Here is a 13,438-nt window from a genome sequence, read left to right as displayed (position 1 = left end):
GCGGGAGCTCATAAACAAGGCCCAGCGGGAGGTGGGCCTTGTTTATTGTACAGTGTTAACATTAAAAGTACTTACCTCCTTGTGACAAACTGTACACAGTGTTTGAAGATTTTCTAAAGAACACTGTCCACCACCACTATAGACTGGCTTGATATGATCCACTTGCCAGAAGAGACCTTCAGTTGGATTCAGTATAATTTCATTTAACTGAAATCAAGTAAAGAGTAGCATAAGTTGCTATAACATTTCCAGTAATGACAATAGTTGCATTTAAACACCAAGGTCCTCTACTGAGAATGAGCTGTATGTCAACCTTTGTTCCCCTCATGCAATGACCTTAAAAGAAACAAGCACCAATCCTTATTGGATGGCCATGCTAGATTTTCATGACATGGAAAATGAAAGCTTTAATAATGTCTACAATTCTAGCTTGAAAAAGTCACATCAGATACAGTTCAGGTGCTGTAACGAAGTCTTGATTCAATTAAGGACGTATTCACATGGGGCATTTTAGCCCCATTCTGCCGCTTTTATTTATGCCATCACACGACACATGGCAGGCCCCGCTCACATTCCTCCCAAAGTGGAGGGGAAGCGTTTTCCTCCCCCCCCCCCCCCCCCCCGTTGCCATCCTTTCTCCTATCTGATGCAAACAGGGACAGGTTGCCAATGCACCCTGTCCTGTCACCATTGTATGATGGGGGAAGGAGGAAGGGCACACGAGGTGCTATGAGCCATCCCACATGCCTTCCCTTTCACCAGCGACTGCTGTCGAAACAGCACAGCCCGAGGTCATAAGTCACATCACCTGAAAAAAGCATCTGTTCCTGATTATCCAAATCAAGGTTTGGATGACATGAAAGCATGAAACCTGACAGAAGCCTGTATAAATGCCCTCAAGAGCCTGGACCAGAATCCTTACATCCATTAGCATGAAATGAAGAGGACTATCCACTCAAGATCGTAACAATGAAAACACTGATTTGTGCCTTTTGGACTCTATTCTCATTCAGGCATGTAAACAGGAACAAGAAGCGGAGAACATTGGTTCTCCACCTTCCATCATCATTTCTGCTGCAGTGGGTCTGAAACAATTCTCTCTTCACTCTATAGTGTGTGCACTGTGCACAAGCAGTAGCCTATGCTTTCAAGTCACTTGTAGACTTACGGCTGTCTCATGAATTTCATAGAGGTAAGGAAAACTCAGAGGTGGTTTTGCCAGTTACTTCCTCTGAAATACTGCCTACACCACCAGGCATTTATTAGCAGTCTCCAATCCAAGTATTAACTAAAGCTGCCCCTGCTTAACTTCCAAGATCAGACAGGATCCAGCGTCTTCAACTGAAATGGAGTTGGCAAGGCTGCCACATCCTCCCTTCTTGCATGTACCACACACACTAAGTTGTACTGAATGCAACTATTGTTAGGCAGTTGAAAACTGCAAAGTAACTCACAACTTTGACTGTCAATCAATTGATACTCTTTAGTGCTCTATGCATTTAAGGGTGAAGGTACAGCAAGATTGAGAAAAACTAGAAAATCAAAACATGACCTGAAAAATGTGATTAAAGCTTAACATATTCACATTTCAAAAGAGTTTCTCACTTATAAACTGAGGTAACATTGTATGTGTTGTATAGCTGTACAAGCATGATTATAATCTGTCCTTTTCAAAACAGAGTTGCTTTTTTTATCCTGCACGTATAATGTGTATGAGAAGCTTTAATTTGATGGAATTAATACATAGTTTAACTACATTCTTCAGCAACCCACTCACATTTTGTACTTATAGAATCTCACTACACAGACTTCAATTACAAACAACAAAGTTCAACTTTTTAGCAAAAAAGCACTCAATTTTTTGAAAGGCAGAAATCAGATGAAAGCAAAATCACCCAAATCTCTCATTACCATAATCTAGAGGTGTGCAAAAACCAGACCTGCATCTACCAGAAGATTTTTGAATGATCTCCAGGAGGTCAACTAAGACCCCAGTTATTTAAAAACAGCAACAATAACATTATTCCTATCAACTATACTGCTGAAATGTTACTCTGGCATAACTAAAAATGATTTTCTGCAAGCAAGGACTGAATCTCATTCAAGTCCACCACTGAAAACATTTATTATGCAGGCTCCAGATAATTTCATTATAAGTTTTATATCTTACATCAGTCTGTGATCACAAAATCTTAAGGTTATAGTTTTAAAAACACAGATTCCACAAATCTGCTGATGACTAAAATATTCAATATATACAAAGAAAATGTCATCCCAAGCTGGAAAGCGTCCAGAGGAGGGCGACTAAAATGATTAAGGGTCTGGAGAATAAGCCCTATGAGGAGCGACTTAAAGAGCTGGGCATGTTTAGCCTGCAGAAGAGAAGGCTGAGAGGAGACATGATAGCCATGTACAAATATGTGAGGGGAAGTCATAGGGAGGAGGGAGCAAGCTTGTTTTCTGCTGCCCTGCAGACTAGGACGCAGAACAATAGCTTCAAACTACAGGAAAGGAGATTCCACCTGAACATCAGGAAGAACTTCCTGACTGTGAGGGCTGTTCGACAGTGGAACTCTCTCCCCCGGGCTGTGGTGGAGGCTCCTTCTTTGGAGGCTTTTAAGCAGAGGCTGGATGGCCATCTGTCGGGGGTGCTTTGAATGCGATTTCCTGCTTCTTAGTGTGGGGTTGGACTGGATGGCCCATGAGGTCTCTTCCAACTCTACTATTCTATGATTCTATGATTCAATGGATCACCTATATGAACATATCAACCCTGTATATGCTACAAGCAGAATACTCTACCTCAGAAGGTTTTGCAAGTGCAATGATCACTGGTTCTCTGGTAAAGAGTTGTCATTTCTTGTGAATGGGAAGACAGGTGGCCATTTAGAGAACAGAAATGTTCTGTCCTCAACAGCAAATCTTACCTGTGTTAAAGGAAGCCTGGACATCCAAGAGCTTTCCAGAAGACTCTTGCGTTTATCCTTCGGAGCATCTCTGACGCAGAGGAAGAGCTCCTGAGCCTTGAGGCCACATGTCTGACAAACCCCATGCTCAATTTCAAAGACTTTGCGTCTCAAGTAACCTTGGCTCGTACGGAATAAGAAGTCGTCCTGGCAATTGTGAGAGCAAAAGCGGGCATCCCAGGCAGTAGAGACGGGGCTTTGGGCAACCTGGACTGCTGGCTTTTGGCAGCTGAGACAAAGGGGGTTTCCTTCATTATCCACTGCCTGCAGGTAGCCTTTGCTCAGGTGAGCTTCCTCAACATCATCACTTTGAATAGAGTCTAAGATTGAGCCTGAGTCATTTTTACCAGAAGATAGCCTAAAATAAATATGAAAAGGAAGCAGTTGGCTATTTTTTTTAGAGCGAAAACAGAGTTCTTGCATTTCAGTCAAATTCTATGCTTCTGTATTTTGACTGTCAATTTTCTGGGCATAATTTCAATAGAACAACAAACTAAAATATCAAGAATCAAAGCAAAATAAGACAGATAACATTATGAAATAGCTGAAAAACATTGTGTGTATATGCCTTCAGGTAATCTCTTGTCTTATAGCGGCTCCATGAATTTCCCAGGGTTTTCTTAGGCCAGGAGTAAGTTTTCAGAGGTACTTTTACCAATTTTTCTCTGAAAAATAGCTGACAGCACTTGGTATTCAATGGTGGTCTCCTGACCAAGTACTAAATCAGGGCTGATGCTGCTTAGCTCCCAAGATCAGAAAGAACCTGGTGTCCTGAGGATATTTAGAGACTTAAAAACTGTGATTTCATTTACTTAAAAACTGTTATTTCGTTTAAAATGTAATATCAATAAAAGGCAACAAACTAGGTGCTAGGCAAGGCTCCAAGAAAAAGTACAAGTCTTAAAAAGCATGAAGATATAATTCTCTCCAGTTGTCATTGTCTTTACTGCAGACAAGTGGAACACCTCAAGGACTTCTGAAGATGGCTTTAAAGCATATGCTGCATATACAGATATGGAAGATGTTCAAACTCTTTCAAACACCTTTTCTCAAAGCACAGAACTATGTGTAACAGCACATAATGTTTTTGAATCAAGACAGGAGAGTATTCTGTGAAGTAACTATGATGTAAAGTTTAATGTCCTTAACATTTTGGCAAAAGGAGACAAGAGGAAAAACTGACCCAAGTTGTTTCCACTGTACATTGCTCTGCTTTCTATTAGCTGTCCCATAAGACTCTTCAGATCTTATGGTTACCCTATCACATGGTTTTCTAGGCCAGATTTATTCAGTAGGGGTTTGCATGGCTGAGCGGGAATTCAAGTTCTGATCCCCAGAGTCCTAATCCAACTTTCAAACCACTACACCACACAGGTTCATTATATGTATGTATGTATGTGTATACACAGACACACACATACACACAAAAGATATGGAGAACAGGAGGGAGAAAAACCCTTGGAATCAAGAACAGACCAAACATAGGGGAAAAACCAACAGTAAACTGTCTCAGAAACAGAATATATATATTTAAAAGTGGAGAGCAAAATGTGTTTTACCTGGAGTTGAAAGGTGCCAGAAAGGACTCTTTGGGGACAGAATTCATAACTAGAATGACATCCCTGGGGAAACCATCTTCTACACCTCATTTGTCAGGGGAGCCCAGACAGACAATGATCTCCAATTCTATTATAACCTGGAGGAGCTGCCCACTTGGCCTCAAGGCTTTTAGAGGCTTTAAAGGTCAGATGGGAATTAACACCAATGTTTTCTTTCTAGTACTGAAACTTACTTTGTAAATTTTTTCTCCTCTTCTTTAACAGAGATGGTAGGGTTTAAGGCAACTGTAGTTTTTTTCGTGACCATGCGAACACTGCCCCCAATGGTGCCAGCTTTCTCTACTGAAGCTTTGGTAATATCCTCTTTTGTTGTGTACCTAGAATCATATCAAACATAAACTTTTAGCCCACAGTTGGAGCCAAAAGCAGAAATCCTGAGCAGATACCTCTTCTTGTCTTCTACATGGCGACCTCTTTTTTACTTGATAAGTAAGGTATATTTATTTATCTTCGTTTTGCAATATTAAAAGGAGCCATACGATGATGAAATATAATTTTTCTATCTTAAGAACACAAGGATTCAATCATTTTACCTTGTTTTGCTTAAAAGCACTGTTGTAATCACAACCACCCCAAATTTCATCACACAAAAACATTAGATAAAAGTTCACAATATATTTGGGTATTATTTATTTCTTCATATAGTTTCCTCAACAAGAAAAAAAACCATCATGAAATAAATCCACCAACTAAATTTGCAATGCATCTTCTAAATGTGTCAGATTATGTAGCAACTACATGTTTGCTCATTGTGATTTAGACCCCTTCCACACAGCTGACTGAAATCCCACATTTTTTGCTTTGAACTGGACTATATGGCAGTGTGGACTCAGATAACCCAGTTCAAAGCAGATATTATGTGGTTTTCTGCCTTGATATTCTGGTTTATATGGCTGTGTAGAAGGACCCTTATGGGATAACTCACAAATATTAGAATGTATCTGCTCACGAGCAATTATCAATTCATTAGTAACAGCCTATCTAAAAAAAGCTTTAGAGCTAGTAAGGCAATATCCAGCAGACAAGACTGGCTAAAGAACATGGAGCACAATTTCTGTCCAGTGTTAAGTGTTAAGCAGGGATCGAGCAATATGGTGGATGCTGAGAAGAAGCATTAATGTCAGTTTCCACTTTTTACATGTTAAATAACTAGGAAGCCTCAGTCAAGGCACTTTGCCAGAATTAATTAGTTTTACTAGGGACAAGCAACTTCAAGACTGGGTTAAAGCATGGACTATCCTTAGGACAAGGAATGGTATTTTATTACTTTTTCCTCCATGTTATGCACTTTTAAAAGTACCATTATTGCTAGCTTTTCAATGCATCCCCATACCATGGGAATGTGATGTAATAACTTTTGACATTAACTTAGGCCTGCAATTGTAAATCTTTTTTAAATATTGTAGCTGGTTTCAATGTGTTTTTGGGTGTTAAATTAAATGTACCACACACAGTTCTAATTTCATTCAGTCACATCTTACAACATAGAAATGTTGAAGCTAGTTGTGAAAAGACTGTATCTGATGAGGCAAATCTGAGGTCATTTTTGGATTTAGAATGTCAAATTTCTTTAAAACCAGGATACAATTTAAAATAATGTTTTTATTACCCTCAGTTTTGTAAACCTGTCAAGAAGCTGCCTTCCATTGCATCAGATTACTGGTCCATCTAGTAGTCTAGGGCTACTCTGGATTATCAAAGAGCTTTCAAGGACTTCTGGCATGAAGTCCACTATAACCATAACCATGGTATCCATATCTGCAGTTTCATTTACTTGCACCTGAAGGAAAAACGGTCTGAGAATTTGCTAGGCCCTTCAGATGAATTTATGGTACATTTCCCCCAGAAGATACCACAAAATGGTTTTGGAGGACCAATCCATTTCCAAGAGAGAATACCTCTCCAAGAATCTCAAGGTTAACTTGTTTTTTAAATGCATTATTTGATGTCTTAACTGTTGATTTTATGATATTATATGATTGTATTGGGCTTGCCCAATTATTATTATTATTATTATTATTATTATTATTATTATTATTATTATTAAATTATTATTATTAAGGTCCTCCAGCATAAATCTATGGTATGCTGGGACTAATTTGACAGCATTTGGTCATACCTATGATTTCAGGTAACTGTGATCGAGCCAGGAATGCCTTCCCTACAGATAAGGGGATCTTACTATATTTCCAAGATGTACTTGGAAATATCAGGGCATGGCTTTGGGAACTTCTGCAGGAAAATCTGGTGTTCTCCCACTGAGTTATGGCCTCTTTCCATTCCTTCAACAAAGCAGATGAAAGGCTGCTGGCCCATACCGTTTGGTACTGTTGAGCTTGGCCTGTTGTTTAGACAGCATCTCTTCAGCAGCAAGAAAGGGACTAGAAAAGAGCTGGCCACTTTTTCTAATAATTTTTTGCTTCATGACTGTTAGACCACTCCATTCTCTTACAAATTTCAGTATCTAAAGGAAGGAACACAACATGCAAAACTTTATACTGATATACTGATATGATACTGAGTTCACTTGTGAAGAAACAACTTGAAGGTTAGACTTGGTAGTTCAATGACCTCTTCAATCAGTCAAGCCCAAGATGTGGTCAACACGGTAACGTTTCTCAGACTATTATCCTGACTGGATTGCTTTAAGGGAACATTGGATGGTTGTAAATAAAAATTTGAATAGTGAACTCCCTCACAAAAAAAAACAAACCCAAAAAAAAAACCCCAATTGCTTTCAGACACTGAAGGTCACCAACAGCTATAGCCAAAGTTCATTTCTTGTTAACTCTTGTTTTCTGGCATTATATAGTTTGTTTTACTGATGGATGGAAATGCGAGCTAAATCTCTTCAACCATGAAATGTCATAGGGAAGAGGTGCATTAAATTGATGTGGCTTCTCAATTTCCAAATTTCAACACTCAAAGATTTTATTTCCTACTGTTAAGAAAGTGCAGAAGTGAAAAACATACAGACCACAAGTTTGAGGGACTCCAGCTCCCAAGAGGTCATGAATGATGGGTTTGGGGGCTGAAAAATATCTGAAGGGCAACAACAGATTCATCACCTCATCATAGAGTGAATATGCTCATATATACGTTGAGAAAACTTTGAAGGCTTGAAATCAGCAACTTCCTACTCACTTTCATCCTCAGCTTCCCACACAGAAATATGGGAGCTAAGACTAATGTCCCTTTCTTCTGTGCTTATTATTTACTAGCTAAATGTTAGCCCTTCATTTTAGAGTGAGTTCAAAGCAGTGCATATGGCCATCTCCTTCCTTCACTTTATTCTCACAACTATCCTGTGAGGCAGATTGAGATGGGACACAGCATTGACCTCAGTTCACCCAAGGAAAGCTTATTGGCCCAGCCAAATCTCTCCAATCTCAGACTACTATCCTAGCATCTGATCTCTACCCTCAGTCCCTGATTCTGTTCAGTCAATCTAGCTTCTCCAATAGTTCTCTCCTTTCACCACCACCACTATCATTACCACCATCTCAAGATCTACACTCTTATCATAGACACAATTCAAACTTATGTAGCTCTCCGATTAAGGAGAGCTGACTAGGATGCCCCAATTTCAGCTTTCACCTGCCTGGGCCCCAGGGGAGGGGGTGGGCCATGACCGGGGGGGGGACCATTGAGACCGTGTGGGGGAGGGGGAGAAATAATCACCATCGACCCAGGGAGAAGCGCACTAGAGTTCTGGCGACCCTGGAGAAGGTTAGATGTGGTAGCCTCCATGACAGCCCCCTCGGATTAAAGCTTTTGCTGTTTAATGCCAGGTCCGTTAATGGTAAATCTGCTATCATCCAGGATTTGATCCTGGACTAGGCGGTGGACTTGGCCTGAATCACTGAAACCTGGTTGGACGAGCTCAGTGGGGTAAATCTCACCCAGCTGTGTCCTCCAGGTTTCGGGGTGCAACAGCAGGCTAGATCCGGGGGGCGGGGAGGTGGGGTTGCGGTGGTCTTTCGGCAGTCCATCTCCCTGGTCAGGTGCACCATCCCGCAATCTACAGGTTTTGAGTGTATCCATCTTAAGGTAGGTTCCCGGGACAGCTTGGGGATTCTGCTGGTGTACCGTCCACCCCGCAACACAGCAGTCTCCCTACCTGAGCTAGCAGAGGTGATCTCTGATGTGGCGTTGGTCTCCCAGCATCCGGTAGTGCTGGGGGACTTTAACATCCACGCTGAGGTAGCCTTAACAGGAGCAGCTCAGGACTTCATGGTTGCCATGACGACCATGGGGCTGTCCCAAGTGATATCTGGTCCCACCCATCAAGCTGGTCACACACTCGACCTGGTTTTTGTTGCTTCGGATGGTGGTGTCAGAGTGGAAGAGCAAAATATTCTTCCGTTGTCATGGTCTGACCATCACCTGATCAGTTTAAGACTTACCGTGACCTCAAACCTCTGTAGGGGTGGTGGACCCATTAAGATGGTCCGCCCCAGGAGACTTATGGATCCTGATGGATTCCTGAGGTCTCTTGGGGAGTTTCCTGTCATGGAGGCTGGCGATCCTGTTGATGCCCTGGTAGACCGCTACAATAGCGAGATGTCCAGGGCAATTAACATGATTGTTCCCGAACGTCCCCTCTCTTTGCGCAGTCAGGTCGGCTCCCTGGTTCTCAGAGGAGTTGGCAGTGATGAAGCGCAAGAGAAGAGGACTAGAGTGCCGCTGGCGGAAGACTCAGGACGCCTCTGACCGAGCACGGGCTAGTGCTGCTATTAGTGCCTACTCCGCGGCTTTGCGGGCAGCCAGGAAGACCTTCACGACTGCCCGCATAGCGTCTGCAACTAATAGACCATCGGAGTTGTTCCGTGTCGTCGGGGAGCTCCTCCACCCTCCTGGGGGTGGGGGGGCACCCGAGGACACGGCGACTCGGTGCAGCGAGTTCGCGCACCATTTTGCAGACAAAGTCGCTCAGATCCGTCATGACTTGGACGCTAGCGTTGCTGAAATGCCATGTGAGTTAACCGAGGCACCTATCTTGTGGGATTCGTTTCAGCTTGTTCACCTAGATGATGTGGACAGGATCCTTGAGGCGGTGAGACCAACTACCTGTGCCATGGATCCTTGCCCTTCTTGGCTAATTAAATCAGCCAGAGGTGGGTTGCGAGACTGGTTTGTGAGGATAATTAATTCCTCTTTGGATCAAGGTAAATTTCCATCTTCCCTTAAACAGGCCATAGTGAAGCCAATCCTGAAGAAGGCCTCCCTTGATTCGACCATTTTAAACAATTACAGACCTATCTCAAACCTCCCTTTCTTGGGTAAGGTCCTGGAGCGGGCGGTTGCCTCGCAGCTTCAGGGTTTCCTGGATGACACTGATTTTCTGGACCCATCGCAGTCTGGCTTTAGACCTGGTCACAGTACTGAGACGGCTTTGGTCGCCTTGGTGGATGACCTCCGCAGGGAGCTGGACAGGGGGAGTGTGACCCTGCTGGTTCTCTTGGACATCTCAGCGGCTTTCGATTCCATCGACCATGGTATCCTTCTGGGACGGCTTTCTGGGATGGGCCTTGGGGGTACTGCTCTGCAGTGTCTCCAGTCCTTCCTGGAGGGCCGTTCCCAGCTGGTGAAGCTGGGGGACACCTGCTCGGACCCCTGGCCATTGACCTGTGGGGTCCCGCAAGGTTCCATTCTGTCCCCCATGCTTTTTAACATCTACATGAAACCGCTGGGTGAGGTCATCCGGAGTTTTGGAGTGCGGTGCCATCTCTACGCAAATGACACCCAACTCTACTACTCTTTTCCACCAAAATCCAAGGAAGCCCCCCAGATACTGAACCAGTGCTTGGCAGCTGTGATGGGCTGGATGAGGGCGAATAAGCTGAAGCTTAATCCCGACAAGACAGAGGTCTTCCAGGTCAGTCGCATGCCTGATCAGGGTATTGGGTGGCAACCTGTGCTTGACGGGGTCGCACTCCCCCTGAAGGCGCAGGTCCGTAGCTTGGGGGTCCTCCTGGACTCATCGCTGACACTTGATGCTCAGGTGTCGGCGGTGGCCGGGAGGGCCTTTGCACAACTAAAACTTGTGCGCCAGCTGCGACCATACCTCGTGAAGTCTGACTTGGCCATGGTGGTTCACGCCTTAGTTACCTCTAGATTGGATTATTGCAATGCGCTCTACGTGGGGCTGCCTTTGAAGACGGCCCGGAAACTTCAATTAGTTCAACGCTCGGCAGCCTTGGTTCTAACGGGAGCCCAATACAGAGAGCGGTCAACCCTCCTGTTTAAGGAGCTCCACTGGCTGCCGCTTATTTTCCGGACCCAATTCAAAGTGCTGGTGATCACCTATAAAGCTCAAAACGGTTTGGGACCCATCTACCTTCGGGATCGTCTCTCCCCCTACGAACCTGTACGGTCTCTTCGGTCATCGGGGGAGGCTCTCCTCTCGCTTCCGCCAGCATCGCAAGCGCGGTTGGTGGGGACGAGGGACAGGGCCTTCTCTGTAGTGGCCCCCCGGTTATGGTATTCGCTGCCTAGGGAGATCAGGCAAACCCCCCCTTGATGGCATTTCGGAAGAGTCTGAAAACTTGGCTTTTCACTCAGGCCTTTGGTTAAGATCATCTTTTTTCCATCACAATTATTATCCTCCTCGATCTTTTGCATTGGTTGCTCTTCCCGATTCCTGATTGATTGATATTACTCAGGACTCCTCCCTATACTTAATGTGACCTTAAATGATTCTAATGCACTTTATCTATTTATGAATTTGTTACCCATAATGTGCACTGTACACTTTGCTTATCCACCATTGCAACCTCATTGTTTTTAACCTGATGTTTTAATTCTACGTTGTGTTTTTTAACTTATTGTGTATATTTTTTATTGGTTTTTGTTTTTGTCCTGATGTTTTATATTTTATCATTGTTTGTATTTTGATTTTGCTGTAAGCCGCCCCGAGTCCCCTTCGGGGGAGATGGAGGCGGGATACAAATAAACTTATTATTATTATTATTATTATTATTATTATTATTATTATTATTATTATTATTATTAACTTCAATGGACCTCACTGGTTGCCACACTGCAACTCAGTGATATATATGAAAAATTTTCAACACCTAGAAAGGTTAACTGATGCTAAATATTACATAAAAGAATAATTCCCAAACTCTGGTCCTCCAAATGATTTGGCCTGCAGTTCGCAGAATTTCTGACCACTAGCAAAAGTGACTGGGGCTGCTGGGAACTGAAGTCCAAAATCCCTGGAGGACCAGAGTTTGGCAATCACTAATATAAAATATTTCTAAAATACATACACAGATATGGCATTTGGTATTAAATCCTGGTATAATACTGGCACACATTTTCTTGTTAACATATCTGAAAGTTAATGCACAGTTTTACCCACTTTACTTTGTCGTTTGGGCCAAAGTAATAAAAATAAGAATTCACAGGAAAAGGAATCTATGTTGTCAGATAACAAGAATTGTTTTCAGAGACAAAAACTTCAGCTAGGAAAGAAATCCAATCATAATATGGTGTTGTCTGGATTTAGCAGCACAAGCAGTACAAAGGAAAGAACAAAAATGTCTTAATTGAATTTGCAAATGCATCCTATGATGGCCAAATGCACTGCTTTGAACTCACTATAATGTTTTTAACATTTATCTATCTTAACATATTGCTTATTGCTAAGATTCTTCTTCTAAAGATGATTCTGGCAACAAAATTCAATTACTCATTATTACAGATGGGCAGTTTAATTATGCATATAGATAGGATGTATGATTTTTTTTAAAAAAAAAGAAATCTACGAAAATAGCAGTTAAGATCTTTAAAAGCCTACCTAATACTTTAAGAAAAGCCTTGATATCAAAATATTTTAATTAAATGGAAAAAGCACAAGCATGTACCATTATTTATATCTATATCAAGAATCACTAAATTGAGCTTACCAATGAACGGTTCTGTTTTTGTTGAAAACACTCTGGTAAATCTTCCCAGTTATCTAATTTTATATCCAATGGAATGAAGTTGCAATTCAAAGGCTCTCCATCCTGAGGGAGTCAAAGAAATGCTCTTTTAAATTTGTAAAACCAAGAAAGCATTTAGTTATTTGAATATTTCACATTTGTGGGTTTCCCAACTAAAATACTTGTTTTTCCCCAATGTTTCATCAACGCAATTTCTTAAAGTAATCCCAATTCCAAAAATTTACACTTTTCATTTCCTTCCTAAAACTACACAGTTCAGAAACACTTTACTTTACCAAAACTTTTACATCCTCATTAAAAGTGACATTAAAGACAGCAAGCCAACTGAGTCCCTCTTTTGTGGGTGTCATGTTCCCCTCAGAGGCTTTTACTGTTTTCTTTATTGTGCCTCAATTGTCCCTTTAGTTCAGTTCCTTTTTGTTTAGTTTTCTGTGGGAGGGAACCTTAATTAGATCCTGTCCCTTTAAGAACCCCCCCCCCCCTTTCAGAGGCGGAGATTGCAGTACTCCTCATCAACTCCTTCAAAGTTAGTCAGTCTAAGAATGTCAAAGAGTCTAGAGGCTGCAATATCTTCCACATCAAGCCAAAGGTTAAAGAAACCAGACAAAGTTCAAGAAGCGAAATGTTGAAGAAATTAAGTTTAAGACTTGTAGAAATAACCCTGAAGTCTTGATGAATCAAGTTTGCAGTTTAAAGATGTAAATAGACTTAACAGGAGGCGTTACCAGAAGTCAAAGCCATACAAAGGACACAGAAGAGGCTAGAAAAAGGGATCTCTTCGGAAGAAATCAAGATAAACCCAGTGAAGTTCCAAGCTTCCATCTGTTCCTTCACATAATTGTTAGTCAGACCCTGAGAGGAGTTAGGGTACTGATCTTCAATACAATTAAATTACTTT

At 42.1% G+C, this 13,438-nt stretch overlaps 1 protein-coding gene across 4 annotated transcripts in view; it reads right to left on the bottom strand.

The window, feature by feature from the left end:
• Positions 1 to 13,438, bottom strand: part of zranb3 (zinc finger RANBP2-type containing 3) — a 71,273-nt gene that overhangs the window by 1,739 nt on the left and 56,096 nt on the right. For all 4 annotated transcript variants that reach the window (XM_008112641.3, XM_008112646.3, XM_008112636.3 and 1 more), the window contains 5 exons: positions 12,502 to 12,603; positions 6,904 to 7,049; positions 4,759 to 4,902; positions 2,928 to 3,324; positions 76 to 207 (listed from right to left, as the gene is read on the bottom strand). In XM_008112641.3, coding sequence (XP_008110848.1) covers positions 76 to 207; positions 2,928 to 3,324; positions 4,759 to 4,902; positions 6,904 to 7,049; positions 12,502 to 12,603 — 921 coding nt within the window. The remainder of the gene's footprint in view (positions 1 to 75; positions 208 to 2,927; positions 3,325 to 4,758; positions 4,903 to 6,903; positions 7,050 to 12,501; positions 12,604 to 13,438) is intronic.

The sequence above is a fragment of the Anolis carolinensis genome, chromosome 1 (assembly GCF_035594765.1).
Source record: "Anolis carolinensis isolate JA03-04 chromosome 1, rAnoCar3.1.pri, whole genome shotgun sequence".
Taxonomy (NCBI): domain Eukaryota; kingdom Metazoa; phylum Chordata; class Lepidosauria; order Squamata; family Dactyloidae; genus Anolis; species Anolis carolinensis.
Note: the sequence above shows the minus strand (reverse complement) of the source record. Positions and strands in the feature narration are given on the sequence as shown.